We start from the raw sequence: 16,821 nt of genomic DNA on the forward strand, positions 1-16,821 counted from the left end.
TGGGATCCTCCCAGACCGGGGCACGAACCCGAGTCCCCTGCATCGGCAGGCGGACTCTCAACCACTGTGCCACCAGGGAAGCCCTCCTTTCAGCATTTTAAATATATCATGCCACTCCCTTCTAGCCTGCAAAGTTTCTGCAGAAAAATCAGCTGACAACATTATGGGGGTTCCCCTGTATATGACTCTTTGTTCTTCTCTTGTTGCCTTTAGAATTCTCTCTTTAACTTTTGCCATTGGTGCACTTGATGTTGTTCAAGAGGTCCCTTAAACCGGTCTCATTTTTTTTTAATTTATTTTTCTTTTTGCTGTTCTGATTGGGTGACTTCCATTATTCTATCTTCCAGATCACTTGTGCATTCTTCTGTATCACCTGGTCTGCTATTAATTTCTTCTAATGTGTTTTTCATTTCAGTTATTGTATTCTTCAGTTCTGACCGGTTCTTTTTTTACATTTTCTAGTTGCTTGTTAAAATTCTCACTGTGTTCATCTATTCTTTTCCCTGTATCAGTTAACATTCTTTTAATTAATGCTTTGAATTCTCTACCGGGTAAATTATTTATTTTTGTTTCATTAGTTGTTTTTTCAGGGGTTTTCTCGTTTTTACAATTGAAACAAATTCTTGTCTTCTCATTTTGCTTAACTTTCTCTATTTGTATGAAATTAGGTGAAATAGTTACCTATTCCAGTCTTGAAGGTGTGCTCTTGTGTGGAAGTCTCCCTATACAGTCTGCGTGTGCCCAGTGCCTGGATCTGACAGTGGAAGAGCTGGATCTGATGTGAGCAGGACTCATGTCTTTCCCCAGGGTGTGCTGGCAGCTATCACCTTGGTAGGAGGTGGGGCTGGAGATGGAGCAGATAGGGACAGAGCCAGGTGTGAGCTGGGGCTTCTCTTCTGCTCAGTGGCCACCACCACCCTAGGAGGGGCAGGGGTGGGCCCCAAGCTGCTGGAGCAGAAGCTCTGAGGGTTGAGTCCAAGATGGTTCCATTCCCCTTAAGCGTGTGCTCTCCCCACTCCTAGCACTGGCACCCTCGCCCTAGAGCAGAGCAGTGCTGGAGCAAGAGGGCCTGGAGCAGGGGCTGGAGCAGGCGCTCAGCATGGGTCAGGGCTCGGGCTGTGGCAGCCCTGGCCCTAGAGTCCAAGACCACTTCTGATGCGCTGCCTCCATAAGGATGAGTACGGCTGTCCCCACCCTGTTCAGATGTAATTCCGGGTCCAAGCAGGCTCTATCCCTCACAACTGAGTACTCCGCTCAGCTGCAACAGCCCTCACCCTCGTGTGGAGCTGCATCACGAAGCAAGTAGGGCCAGAGTGGACACTCAGTGCAGGCTGGGGTGCATGCGAGGGTGGTCACAGAAAACCAGCCAGAGTCCCATGCAGTTTCAATCTACTTTCTCCACCTTGTTCCCAGGAGTAAGCAAGTGTGTGCATGCTCTTCCTGAGTGGAGTCTAGGTTTCTTACAGTCCTCCTGTTAGTCCCACTGGCTTTCTAACCAGCTAAGGAGAATCGTCTTCCTGGTGTTGGACCCCAGGGCTGCGACATCCAACATGTGGCTCAAACCTCTCACTTCCAAGGGAGGACCTCCACCTCTGTAATCCCCCTCCTCTTCTGAGTCCCCTCCCAGGGGCACAGGTCCCAAATCTAATCACTTCTATTCCCTTCCTACCCTACTCCATGTGGATCTTTCTTACAGCCTTGGTTGTGCAAGAGTCTTTCCGCCAGTCTCCAGTTAGTTTTCAGTGAGAACTGCTCTGCATGTAGATGTATTTTTGATGTTTTCATGGGGGGAGGTGAGCTCTGTGTCCTCCTACTCCACCATCATCATTTGAATCTGCACTCATCACTTTTTGGATGACTTCCCTTTGGCACCTTATGCAGAATCTTGAATTGATCACTGGTTTGAATGTCTGATCACTCACATTCACTAGGCAGAATTCCTATAAGATTTATTTTATTCACCTGAACGTGTACATGAGTACTCATTAAGCACCTGTGCAGTGCACTGTTCTTTAGTGAGCGCTGAGGGGGACAGACACCAAAGGTAGTGGCATAGTTCCTTCTCCAAAGCAGCTTTCACCCTACTTAGTGGTGCTCAGAGGGAGTCATCTCTGGGCAGAGTAGAATGTTACTCAGTCTTGAGATCCTTGGAGGTGAAAACTCAGTTGTATATCTTCTCGCATGTGAGACAAAGAGGCACCTTTTATTCTGTCTGTACTGCTGCCTCACACTCAACTGCAACTTTAGGGTGGGAAAAAAAGGCCACCACAGAAGAAGAGAGAACCCTTTCATCAAGAGAATAAAAGCCTAACAGAATAAAAAAATAAAAGTATTTCTTTACTATATCAGAAGGAAATCAGAAATTGCAGACCAGGGCCCAAGGGCCTTTGTAAGCCTTACACTCCCTGATGCTTATTTTCTTTACCTCTCTGAACATCCCAAGAGGGATTAGCCCCCAAACCCTGAAGCTGGGGAAATCCTGTACACTGTAAAGAAAGGGGATGCTTGTCAGGCTCTACTCCAATCCCATGGCAGCCAGGAGGAAGGGAAACCCCGAGGAGAGACACAGGGGTGGCAGGTCTGCCACAAGGAAGTGAGAAGCAGGCCAGGCCATCTGAGCTTCCTTGACAGGGAGACAGAACACAACAGGCATTATCATTTCACACCATTAAAGCAGCATATTAGCTACTGCCTCTATTTTCTCACTTCTGATTATTCTACTACCCTGGTTTATACTCCTTAAAAATGACCAAGTCAACAACAAAAAAAGTCAAACATGGCCAAAGTCAACAATGACTTTCAGAATGAAACACTCTCTTCAGTCCCCTCTTCCTTGGCCTCTCTTCAACTTCTGATAAATTGAGCCTCCCTTTCTTTTCGAAACCTTCCCAAAACCATCTGCTTCCTCCTTCATTTATTAATATTCCTTCTCACTTGTTGCTGGCTCTTCCTTTTCTGCCTGCCTCTGAAATGTTGGCATTCCTTCAAGTTCTATAGTTGGCCCTCCTTTATTCTCACTCCACACATTTTTCTAGGAAATCCCTTTACTCCCATGGACTCAACTATCACCTATATGTGATGGCTTTCAAATGTCTGTCTGCATCCCCAATCCCTCTCCTGAGCTCCAGCGCCATCTAACTGTAGCAGAGATGTCTCCACCTGGATGTTCAATTTTAAGCATAACTTGTCAAAAACTGGACTCTTTATTCTTCCCTAAAACTTGCTCCCAGTCCTCCTATATTCCCTGCTCTTAGAGAATGGTAGTGTCAATCATCACCTAAACTCTAAACCAGAAGGTTCCCTAGATCTTCCCTCTCTCATCTTCCCTGTCTCATTGGTGAGCAGAGCCTACTGACTGTACCTCCATCCCTCTCATCACTCCCTTCTTCTCCAACCTCCCTGCTTCACTCAAGTCCTCATCACCTTGCTCCTGACTTAGTCTAATGTTCCATCATGTAAAGCACTGTCTGGCTCTTTAATATTTGTTGAATAAAGACATGGACTTTTTCTATCAGATTTTCCAATTTCTAGTTTTACTCCACTCTGATTCATATTCTACACTGCAAGCAGAATATTTCTAAACCCCAAATCTAATCCTGTTTCCTCTCCCCTTAAATACTTTGTGTATTTAAATTACTTAAAGTATATAAATATGTCCATGGGTCCCTATCACCTAAAAGGTAGAACAAATCCTCCTTAGCATGATCCAGAAGCTCTTCCTAATAAAAACCCTTCATGTCTTTCTGGCAGAATCTCTCACTATACCTTAGACTCTGCATCCAGCTCTCCTTACAACTCACAGTTCTCTGAGTACAGCAGAGTAACGCATACCAAGCAGGACCTTTATTTAAGCTGCAGTCCAACCCCTCCCCCTCAGCCCTGTCCACATGTTCTTCTTAACAAGGACTGCCCTCCTTGTTAAGACAAACTATTTTACCAGAGCCTAATCTACTGGGATTTTATCAGAGCTTTACCAACTTGGGGGAAGGAAAATTCCCAACTCTAGTCTGCTATATAGCCTTCCACATGAATGGAAAAAATACCCAACTCCAGTACCCCCTAGTCATCCTATACTACCAAAGAGGATAGGGGGAAAAAAACTGAGACTCATTTGTGAAGTTCACATCACAGGGGCATAGACTCACCGAAAGTCTGAGACCTAATCACAGAACTAAAGAACACTTCCCCTCTCCCAACACCTTATATACTAAAGTTCTTTTTACTCAGCACATCATGTCCACCTTTCCAAAAAACACTACAAAGCATACTAAAAGGCAAAAAAAAAAAAAAAAAACCAAAACACAGACAAAGCAGCAGAACCAGACCTAGATATGGCAGGGATGTAGGAATTATCGAATTGGGAATTTAAAACAACTATGATTAATATACGAAGAGCTTTAACGGAAAAGGTAGACAACATGCAGGAATAGATGGATAATGTAAGCAGAGAGATGGAAATGCTAAGAATCAAAGAAATGCTAGAGCTCAAAAACACTGAATAGAAATGAAGAAAGCCTTTGAAGAGCTTATCAGTAGACTGCATACAGCTGAGGAAAAAACCTCTGAGCTTGAGGATTTGTCAATAAAAATGTCTAAACATGAAAAGCAAATAGAAAAAAGACTGAAGGAAAAAAAACACAGAATGGAGTACCCAAGAACTGTGGGACAATTAGAAAAGGTGTAACATAAATGTAATGGGAATACCAGAAGGAGAAGAACAGAAGCAATATTTGAAGCAATAATGACTAAGAATTTTCCCAAATTAACATGAGACACCAAACCAAAGATCCAGGAGCTCAGAGAACACCAAGCAGGATGAATGTCCCCAAAACTGCACCTATGCGTATCATATTCAAACTTCAGAAAACCAAAGGCGAAGAAAAAACACTGAAAAAAGCAAGGTGGTGGAGGTGGGAATGGGAAACATCTAATCTGTAGAGGAACAAAGATAAGAATTACCTGCCGCTTCTCCTAGAAATGTACAAGCAAAGAGAGTAGAAGAAAACATTTAAAGTACTGACAGGAGAAAAAACAACCACCTAGAACGCTGTGAAAGTATCCTTCAAAAGTGAATGAGAAATAAAGCCTTCCTCAGACAAACAAAAATGGTGGAATTTGTTTCCAGTAGACTTGACTTGCAGGAAATGTTAAAAGAAATTCTTCAGAGAGAAGGAAAATGACATAGGTTAGAAACTTGGATCTATATAAAGAAGGGAAGAGCTAATAAATGAAAGTAAAATAAAACCTTTGCTAATTCTTTTCTATTCTTGATCTAACAAATAACAGTTTGTTCAAAATCATAAAAGCAACAATTTATTTACCACTACATTTTATATATAAGTAAAATGAACGACAGTAATGACACGAATGACAGGAGGGAGGAATTAGGAATATTTTATTATAAGGAACAATCAGGAATATTTTAAGGTACTTGTAGTACCTGTTAAGTGATATTGTGTTATCTGAAAATAGATTCGGAGTAGTTGTAAATGTATACTGCAAATTTTATGGCAACTACTAAGAAAGTTAAAAAAGAAGTATATTTGATATGCTAAGAAAATAAAGAAAATGGAATGATATAAAATGTTTAATTAAAAACAAAAAAGGCAAACAAAGAATGAAACATAAAAATAGGAAAAAAAATCAAGGGCGATGAATAGAAGAGTAACAAACATGATAGATAATAATCCAATCATGTCAATAATCACTTTAAACATCAATGGTCTAAAGACATCCATTAAAAGATAGAGATTATCAGAGTGGATCAAAAAATAGGACCCAAACATATATTGCCTAAAAGAAACCCACTTTAAATATAAAGATACAGTTAAGTTAAAAGTGAAGGCATAGAGAAAGATATACCATACTAAGACTAATCAAAGCTGGAGTAGATATATTTCAGACACATCAGACCTCCAAGCAAGAAAAATTATCAGAGATAAAAAGGGGCATTACATAATGATAAAGGGGTCACTTCTCTAAAAAGACATAATAATATATAATATGTATGTGCATAACAACAGAGGGTCAAAATACGTGAGGCAAAAACTGATAGAAAAGCAAGGAAAACAGATGAATCCAACTATTGTAATTAGAGATTTCACCACCCATCTAACAGAAATGGACAGATCTATCAGGCAGAAAATCAGTAAGGACATGGTTGAACTCAACAGCACCATCAGTCAAGTGGATATAATTGACATCTATAGGCTATTTCATCCAACAACAGAACACACAGTCTTCTCAAGCTCACATGGAACATTCTCCAAGACAGACCACATTCTGGACCATATAACACACCTAAATAAATTTAAGAGAACAGAAATCATACAATGTCTGCTCTCAGATAATAATGGATAATAATGGAATTAAATTAGAAATCAACAATAGATAGCTAGGAAATCTCAAAATCCTTGGAGATTAAACAGGAAAAAAGGCAAGGATGTCCCCTCTCACCATTCCTTTTCAATATCATACTGGAAGTCTTAGCTAATTCAATAAAAGAAGAAAATGAAACAAAAAACATATACTTTGGGAAGGAAAAAATTACTTTTCCTTGCAGATGACCTGATTGTCTATGTAGAAAATCCCAAAGAAACAGCAACAACAAAAAAATCTCCTGGAATAAGAGATTGTAGCAAGGTTGTACAAAATAAGGTTAATATAGTAAAGTCAATCACTCTTCTATTTACCAGCAATAAACAAGTGGAATTTGAAACTCAAAACACAATACCATTTACATTAGTACCCCCCAAAAAAAATTCAGGTAGAAATATAAATATAACAAAATATGTGCAAGTTATATATGAGGAAAACTAAAAAAGTCTGACGAAAGAAATAAGAGAAGAACTAAATAAATGGAGAGATAGCCATGTTCATGGATAGAAAGACTCAAGATAACAAGATATCAATTCTTCCATACTCCATCTATAGATTCAATGCAATCCAAATCAAAATCCTCGCAAGTTATTAAGTGGATATCAACAAACTGATTCTAAAGTTTATATGGAGAGGCAAAAGACCCAGAATAACCAGCACAACATTGGAGAAGAAGAAGAAAGTCAAAGGCCTGCCACTGTCTGACTTCAAGACTTACTTTAAAGCTACATTAATCAAGACAGTGTGACACTGGTGAAAGAATAAACAAAAAGATCAATGGCACAAAACAGACAGCCAAGAAATAGACTCATAAATATAAATAAAGTCGACCAATCTTTGACAAAGGAGCAAAGGCAACATAATGGAGCAAAGACAGTCTTTTTAGCAAATGGTGCTGGAAGAAATTCATGTCTAATTTCTTACACCCTTCACAAAAATTAACTTGAAACAGATCATAGACCTAAACATAAAACATACAACTCTAAAACTCTTAGAAGATGACACAGGAGAAAACCTAGGTGACCTTGGGGATGGTGGATTTTTTAGATACAACACCAAATGCACGATCCATGAAAGAAATAATTGATAAGCTGAATTTCATTAAAATTAAAAACTTTTGCTCTGTTAAAGACACTGTCAAGAGAAAGAGAAGATAAGTCACAGACTGGGAGAAAATATTTGCAAAAGACACCTGATAAAGGACTGTTATACTGGCAAGTATGTGGAGTAGCAGGCACTCATAACTTGCAGGTAAGAAAAAAAAAAGCCAGCTTGAAAAATGTCAGTTTGGCAGTTTCTTACAAAAATAAACATTTTCTTACCATATAATCACTCCAAAGGAACTGAAAACTTATGGCCACATAAAACTGCACGTGGATATCTATAGCAAATTTATTCATAATTGCAAAACTTAGAATCAACTGAGATGTACTTCAGTAGGCAAACAGATAAATGAACTGTGGAACATCCAGACAATGTAATATTATTCAGCACTAAAAACGAATGATCTATCAAACCATAAAAAGACATGGAGGAAACTTAGATACATATCACTAAGTGAAAGTTGTCAATCTGAAAAAACTACATACCATATGATTCCAACTATACAACAACATTCTGGAAAATGTAAAACTATGGAGATGGTAAAAAGATCAGTGGTTGCCAGGGATTAAAGGGGAGAGAGGGATGAATAGAGCACAGAGAATTTTTAGGGCTGTGAAACTACTCTGTCTCATAGGAGTGGATACACATCATTACACATCTGTCAAAACCCACAGACTGTACAACACTGAGTAAATCCTAATATAAAGATGGACTTAATGCAAAAAAAAAAAAAAAAAAAAAAAGGAGGGCTTCCCTGGTGGCGCAGTGGTTGGGGGTCCGCCTGCCGATGCCGCCTGCCGATGCAGGGGACACGGGTTCGTGCCCCGGTCCGGGGGGATCCCGCGTGCCGCGGGGCGGCTGGGCCCGTGGGCCATGGCCGCTGGGCCTGCGCGTCCGGAGCCTGTGCTCCGCGGCGGGAGAGGCCACAGCGGTGAGAGGCCCGCGTACCACAAAAAAAAAAAAAAAAAAAAAAAAAGATGGACTTCAGGTGATAATGACGTGTCATTGTACGTTTACCAATTGTAACAAATGTACCACACTGGTGGGAACGTTGATACTGGCAGAGGCTGTGCACGTGTGGGGCAGGGGATATATGGGAAATCTCTGTACTTTGCTCTCAGTTTTGCTATAAATCCAAAATCGCTCTAAAAATAAAGTCTATTTAAAAAATAAAAAAAAAAGATTTTATAAAAAGGGAATGATAAACCCAAAAGTCAGGTTATCTTTGTGGAGGGGGTGAAAGGAGGTGATGGGGTTATGGGTGCAAACAAAGGGCTTGTAGGATTCTGGTTAGTTCTTAAGCTGAGTGGTTGGTACCCAAATGGACCCCTAATGACTTTTCTTTGTCACTGGATTTACCACCCGCAGTGCTGACCTTAGGAGTAATAGCTGTCCGAGATAACTTTTCCTTTTTGTTTAAGCCCCATTTTCAGTTTTGCTTTCCAGTTTTCATAGTTAAAATCACCCAAACGGATACACTCTCTTAATTTGGATGTAGTACAACTGGGATCTGATTTAGCATAAATCATCACTTAATCCTATTTTGTTTGCCTAAGTGTATCATTAAAGCCTTAGATTATTAGTTACCCCCAACTACGAAAAAAGATTTTGTCTGGGAAGAACAGACTGTCATTAAAACAACTCAGCATTTTTCCAATCCTAAAAGGCATCTTCCTTGAAAACATTCTGATTAAGCATGTGTGATAACAAGGGCAATCAAGATTTTTTTTTAAAAAAATCTATAAATCACCAAACAGATAAGGAGTCAGGCTATTACTCTTGCCCTCGGCAGGGAGCAGCTTAATCTGGCCGGAAGATCACACATTTCCCATTGGAGCCACAGGCTGGAGGTCAGACCACGGGGCTGAATTTCAGTTCTTGAAAGGAGTGCAAAGAAATGAAAAGATTTCGTTCAGAAAGGAGCATGTTCTCTGCTGTTTCGGCCAGAGGAATAAAGAACGATAGCATCTCCACAGAAAAGTCTTATACTGGAGACTGTGTCCTGCTAAGGAAGTAAGACCTCCAGCCCACCTACCTGCAGACGGAAAGAAATGGGTAGACAAGAAAAAGGGGCCAACAGAGGGGCCTACATAAGAACACACCATTAATTCTATCTATCAGACATTTTACGAGGTAAGCCCTTCACCTTCATGGTTTCACTTAATCCTCCAAACAACACTGCAAAGGTGAGTCTGCTCATTTGACAGGTGAACATGCAGACAGTTGTAGCAAGCTGCCAAAGACTGCCCACTAGCGACTGGTGGAGCCGAGGTTCAAGCCTATGTCTGGCTGTGGATGGATAAAGAAGATATAGTACATTTATACAATGGAATATTACTCAGCCATAAAAAAGAATGAAATAATGCCATTCGCACCAACATGGATGGACCTATATTTTATCATACTACATGAAGTAAGCCAAACAGAGAAAGACAAATACTATATGCTATCACTTATATGTGGAATCTAAAAAAATGATACGAATGAACTTACTTGTAAGACAGAAACAGACCCACAGACATAGAAAACAAACTTATGGTTACCAAAGGGGAAAGTGGGGGGCAGGGGCAGGGATAAATTAGGAGTTTGGGATTAACAGATACACACTACTATATATAAAACAGATAACCAGGAAGAGGTATATTACGTTCAAGATTTCATATTTCTTTAAAAATATTTGCTGTTATGTTTTAGAATCCTTTCTACCAACTATGGGTTCAGAGAGGTCAGGGAAAATATTCACTGCCAATGATTCAGTTTATAAAGGTCTAGGGAAACATTCCATATGGAGAAAAATAAGACCAAGCAAAGAGGAAAAATGGAAGCTTCCTCTACCAAAATAGAGAAAGGGCCCTGCAAGAAACCAGGTGACAAGAACATCTCAAAGGAAAAGCATTCCCAGGTAGCAAAGGCACACGTGCACACACAGACACACACATATACACATATATGTATGTATAACTGAATCACTTGCTGTACACCTGAAACTAATACAACATCGTAAATCAACTACATTTCAATAAAAAAAAACCTGTATCCGTCTGACTCTAAAGCTCATGCTCTTTGCTTTATATCATACAGGAAAACAACAAGGATTACTGCAGAACTCGGTCTTAAAGCATTACCTCTTAGCAGGGGCTACAAGGCTGCACCCAGCATCGCTTGCCTTCTCCTGTCAAGTGCAATGCTGGCCATACCAGGAAGATGCGGACCCAGCTGCACTTAGCAGGATTCCATTAGGAAGAGGGAATGCTACCGTCCTTGGTTCCAAGACCACCAAGCCTGACCATCACCTCTGTCAGCCACCTCACACATGCGTCACCTCGGCCACAAGAGGAACAAGGTGAAAAAAAGGAGGGTTTGCTCAAGGCAACTACAACCCTGTCTGCCCCCGGTCCAGCTTCGCCGTGAAGCTACCTCTCTCGATGCTTGTTCTACCGCCAGTGATTTCCACCATTACCTAAGGTCCAACATGAGACGGCCCTCAGGAGGGAGGTGCTGCTGTAGATGGCGTGCATGTACATAAGATGAATCATCAGCTCCGCCAGCCACCAACAGGAGAGGAGGCGGCCCAGCCCCAGGGCAAGGATGGAAAGGCTGGCCTTTGGCGAGCCCTGCTCCTGCGGCTGCATCTAAAGTAGAAACAGAAGAAGTCATTAGTCATTTTTAAAACCTTTCAGAGTCCCCTAGACAACGTTTTTATATATTTTCATTTTCGCTGTATCTTCTAAGGGAGGGCTGGTTTAGTTTGCCTCGGGAATACTCGGCGTTCTCGGGTAAAAAACACCATGTCTGACAAATACCATATCACATATATGTGGAATCTAAAAATTATGAGACAAATGAACTTATTTACAAAACAGAAATAGACCCACAGACATAGAAAGCAAACTTATGGTGACCAAAGGGAAAAGGGAGTAGGGATAAATTGGGAGTTTGGGATTAACAGATACACACTACTATATATAAAATAGATAACCAACAAGGACCTACTGTAGAGCACAGTAATATATTATAAGATGTTCAATATCTTATAATAACCTATAATGGAAAAGAACCTAAAAAAGAATAGATAGATAAATAACTGAATCACTTTGCTGTACAACTGAAACTAACAGAACATTGTAAATCAACTATATTTCAATAAAAAAAAAAATTTTAAGTTGTCCAAGCTAGAAAACTCTGTCCAAGAGCAAGAATAGGGTGGAGGCCACAAGCTAGCCCAGTACGGAGAACCAAGAAGGGGTTCTGTATCCCTTCACCCCAGCAGCAGCCCTGCCAAAACCCAGGATGGAGGGCAGTTCCTGATGTATCCTAGACAAACACAGAAAAACGAGAGCGTGTATAAGTTTTCCGGATCTTACACTGACACGACTTTATTAGACTGAAGCCTGCCTGGAAATGCAGAGGTGAAGTGACCGCCTTAATTATGAAGTTGTATCTGCACACATTAGCTGGCAGAGGATATGGACTTGGTTCAGCAAGGGCTTGACAATTAGGGCTCCAGACACTACATGAACAAGAGAGGCCCATCCCTAGGGGAAGGTGATCCTGACATGCTTCTTTAACTTCTCCTCTCCTCTAACCATCAAGGCGCAGTGGGTCCCACGGCAGCCAGGAGGGGCGGCAGGCACTGCCCTTAGAGGTGATGGGCTATCTACACTCCAAGGAGTTAATTTCTATCCATTCTTGAGCATCTATTCTACCACGGTCTCAAACGGTCCTCTTACAGCAGGAAACCAGACCAAGAAATTCTGGCTGGAGCAGTGAAACTGCAATAAGCTGCATAAATGGCTTCCACCCTTTTGCCATCTGCTTGGTTAGCTACGCCCAGGAAAGCTGTTGTTTTAAATTTTTTAATGTAAGTTAATCAAATTAACAGGAATTTCCTTTTTCCTTTCATTTTCTTCAGTTCACCTCAGAAGGATACTTATTAGGAAACAAAAGTAACTGCTTTGAAGGATCCACCCGGCCAAGTTTGACCCGGGAAGCGCTAGCTGGGAAGGTTATCCAGGAAGGAAGGTGGGGCACAGGGAGATTTGCAGTCTTGCAGGGATCACAGCTCACTGAAATTATAGCCGCAGCACAGCGACCCAATGCAGACCCCTTTCCCTCTCTAGGCATAACTGAGGGTGGTTTTCACATGAATCCTTACGTCAAGCGTGCATGCTACATGCTACAAAGTCTGGAGCAGAGCATCGACAAGCCAGTGGATGGCGAAATCCTCAGTGAGAGACCCCCTACCTGCCCGATCCCTCGTGTCTGCATTATATAATTGAGAAGAAAAAGGAAATAACCCAAACTTCCAACAGTATGGGCCTGGGGCTTGGTTAAATGCATGGGTGCGCCTCAATCTTACGTAGCCATGAAAACTATTTTTTGATATAAATGTGCATAAATAAAGAAAGGCTGGAGAGACAGACACCAAAATGGCAGCAGTGATGGTAATCTTTGGATGGTAAGATTCTTAAGTTATTTTTAAACAATTATTATTTTTGTAATCAGGGCAAAAAGTAATGTAACTTTACGATATCGTGAAGACTTTGGTCCTCTCTGTTAGAGAGGCAAGCCCTCTGTTTCTGCAGCCTTCTTGTAAAAAATGCCAAGGCTCAGGACCTCCCCAGGGGAGCCCAGCATCCTCTCTCTCGGCAAGCAAGCCTCTCTTTTGTGCTACCCATCTTTATTTCTCCTTACCTTCCCACCTCACTCGGAGACTTTCTTAGTTACACACTGAGTTGCCCTTTGTTCATTCTCAACCCTTTTTCAGCTCTCCAAAGCAGACTCATTTTGACCAAATGACCAACAGCAAATGAGGAAACAATTACGAATACAGTGTCCATCAGTCTATGGAGGCTAGAACAGTTCACACCAAGGCAACTGGGAAAGCTAAGACATGAAGAGGCACCTAAAACCATTCCAGACCAACAGAAGGGGCCTTTCTTGGTGCCAGACTCTTGGAGGAAAGCAGATTCCCTGAATGAATGTGATAACGACCTCAAAAGCAGTGTTGACAGAAGACAATCTTTGCACAACTGTCTCCAGTGTTCCCAAATAAGCAACTATGCACATGGCCTGCAGGCCCCTGAGCAGTTGCCTAAACCCAAGCTCAGGTCCCCTTGAAGACCAGACCTGCACCCGAGGCATCGGAGCATCACTGGGTGTGCAGCCCCGTCCCAGGGAGGGGAGAAGCATCTAGACAGGAGGGAAGCCACTGTGAGATCAGAACAAACAGCCACTCCAGGCAATCCGGAAAATAAGTCTGTCCAATCACCTCCAGCTCCACGCGACCACATTCCAGGGTCAGTCCAGAGGCCCTCCTTTCCCTCCCCAAACAATGCACGGTCTAAAATGACACGAGTATCTGTAATTAAGAAGAAACATGAGGTGCATTTTGTGACTGACTGGCCTCCCAATAATGACTTCCCTACTTTCCCCAGGGCCAAACTTGCTCTCCAGGTTTAAAAAGGCATACTTATATGTCACCACTGGACCAGAAGGGCTGGACTTGTCTCTGCAATGCTCCCTTTTTGATGCCGGATGCCTCCCCATTCGGAGTAAGAGAAACGTCTACTCCTTAATTGCACAAGTAAACACAGCAGAAGGAAAACAATCCAATTTTTCATTCTATTCGTTTTTACTTAAAAACGTGGTTATTAGTCTTTCTTCACAGTTGTACTGTTATTATAGTCCATTTATATTTGTCCCTTGTCAATTCAGCAGGAGGAGAAGACACACCATACACAGCTCACCTAATGAGCAGGGTTGCTCACTATTCAACCTCTGCACGCAAAGCGTTTCATGTGAGATATTTCAAACTGAGGGGAGTGCCAATCTTAAGACCACTGGAAACTGCCGTCAATGGGAATTTTTAGTTAAGGCTCCACTAAAAAATACACATTAACTCATCTGCGAAGTGCATGTTAAAACACATTGTATTTTAAAACCTCATTTCATGCAAATTTCATAAAAAGGAATATCGAAGCCCTTCAAAGATATTCTAATGATTAAAGATTCTCAAAGACGAAAGGTTCTTTTCTTTCACATACGAATAATACCCATGTTGGAGAGCACCAAACAGAAGCCTTCCCCAGAGGCAACTCTTCAATCTGAGTTACCTCTGCTCCAACCTCCACGCTTGGGTCAAGGGCACTGTAGCCCGAGGCTTGTTCCTTTGTAACGCGGGAGCTTCTCTCCATGCCAGGGTCATAGACCGTACCCCTACTCCCAGGAAATCATTCCCTAATCAGACCCTCACTGCCCCTCCCCAGCATCCAGACCAAGGCCAGTAGTACCGACTGGTCTCTGGCAGAACAGCAAGTGGGTCCTGCAGTCGGTGTAGCTGCCACAGGACTGGGACCTGGTCTGGCCAGCTTGAGCCTCCAGACCCGCACGTCCACCAGGCCACACTGCTTCCTCCTTCTAACTCCTGTGAGGCTCACTGAGCTGGCGACAAGGCTCTGTCTGGTCTTTGTCCCTCCCACCCCAACTCGCATTGCGTTAGCCTGTCCTCGCCTCTGTGTTACCGTCTGTGAAGTAGGAGCAATGACAGTGCCTCTCTCCTGGGGTTGCTGCCAGGATGAAAGGCATCAGAACATGGAAAGCCTGGGTGGGAGTAAGTGCTCGGTTAGGGTTACTTCTCACAGTTAGCACCATTCCAGATGCGCCCTAGAACCAGAGCTCACCCCATACCCTGAGTGGTTTGTCTGGGACACTGCCTGCCAGGCCTGGTCCTTCAGGGGCTGCGCCCGCCCCTGCACCTGCAGCCACTGCCTGCATCTGTCTTCCAATGGCCTCCTCTGAGATCAAGGATGGTCCCTGCCCAGAATGGCCCCTGCTGCTGCCCTCACCTATCAGCCTGGACACCCAGGGCCTCAGTTCTGGCATAAACTTATGTCAGTTCTCACCCTCGGGAGCTTCCCTGGGTGAAATCTGAAACTGGCCCCTTGGACACAGAGAGCAAGGAGAGACCAAAGAAAAACAGTCAGACCATTCCGGATTGGTAGGTGGCAGGTTTAATAAGCAAAGGAGCTTACAGATGAGCCCTGTCTTGGGCGCTGAAAGGCAAGTAGATCTCTGCATCCACCGGCCAGAATTTTAAAGTTTAAATAGAGGCCTTACCTGGGTTTAGTCACATAGTCAGTTCAGACGGTCTCAACACCTTCCTCTTTCAAGGTCAAGGCTATGTCCCTGAAATGGCTCCTAGCGTGGGAATGGCAGGCAGAATGTATATTCCAAGGGCAGGGGAGGGGTGAGGAGCCTCCAACTGCCCAGGTCCAGACTGCAGGTCAACCAGTGGTCACATCCTTTCAACGCCCTCCTCCAACAACTTACCCCAGGAATGCCCCCGCTTTTGGATAACAATAGCAACAATAATAGTGATAGTTAACACCTCATAGTGTTACATGTCAAGCCCCACTATCTATACAAAATCATTTAATCCTTATAACAACCCTATGAGGGAGGTATTATTACTTTTCCCATTTCATTGATAAGGAGACTGAGTCACAAATAAGGTGAGTAACTCACCAAAAGCTCTCAAGCCAAAGCAAGAGCAGGGATTCAAACCCTGTAACAATAGGATTGGGCGCAAGAGTCTTTGCTCTTAACCACCAACCTAGTTCCCTACTGAGCACTGGCTCTTCCCCTTGGGGCAGGAGCACAGCCCTCAACAAGGAAAAGCCCCCTGGTCCTCCCACACCCAGGCTCACCGTCCTCCCCCATATCAGCTCCTCCCTCACTGCATGATTCAACCTGCTCAGAGTTAAGATGTGGTGGCCCCAGGCTCCAAGCTCAGCAAATAAACAGCATTTCCTGCCTTTCCCTAGACCTCCCCGACCCTGTCCCCCGACCTCACGCCTGGCTCCGTATCTGAGTTCCATAGAACCCTGGGAGAAAAATAAACGGGGCCCATATTCCTGAAACTCCAAATGCCATCAGAGATGGCCTTCAAGTTAAGGCACTGAGGCCTGTTGACAGGCACATTTTCCCCTGTTCATGATTGATGTGTACAAATTTCACATGCCATACATTACAGAGGCACCTCTTCTATACTTGCCTCATCTTGGATATGTAAATTTACACACTAAAAAAAAAAAAAAACTAGGTGAAAGAGAACATTCTCCCAGGGTGGACCTAGTACTGTAAATTTATGGACTGTGGTTTGCCCAGCTGGGTTCGTCTCCACGGTGAGGCTCTGCTGCCCCCTGGTGGCAAGTCTCTCCCTGCTCTTTAGAGTTCGTGAGCGTTGACCTGAGAAGCTAAGAGGCAAAATTTCAATACTACCATTTCCCATTACATTTATTCATTCACACAAGCACTCGTCAGAGCAAACCTTACTTA

At 42.9% G+C, this 16,821-nt stretch overlaps 1 protein-coding gene across 1 annotated transcript in view; it reads right to left on the bottom strand.

The window, feature by feature from the left end:
- Nucleotides 1-16,821, bottom strand: part of HHAT (hedgehog acyltransferase) — a 364,592-nt gene that overhangs the window by 260,170 nt on the left and 87,601 nt on the right. Inside the window, exon 9 of the mRNA XM_055084098.1 lies at nt 10,943-11,114. Within this exon, the coding sequence (XP_054940073.1) occupies nt 10,943-11,114 (172 nt within the window). The remainder of the gene's footprint in view (nt 1-10,942; nt 11,115-16,821) is intronic.

This window comes from Physeter macrocephalus, chromosome 4 (genome assembly GCF_002837175.3).
Source record: "Physeter macrocephalus isolate SW-GA chromosome 4, ASM283717v5, whole genome shotgun sequence".
Classification (NCBI taxonomy): domain Eukaryota; kingdom Metazoa; phylum Chordata; class Mammalia; order Artiodactyla; family Physeteridae; genus Physeter; species Physeter macrocephalus.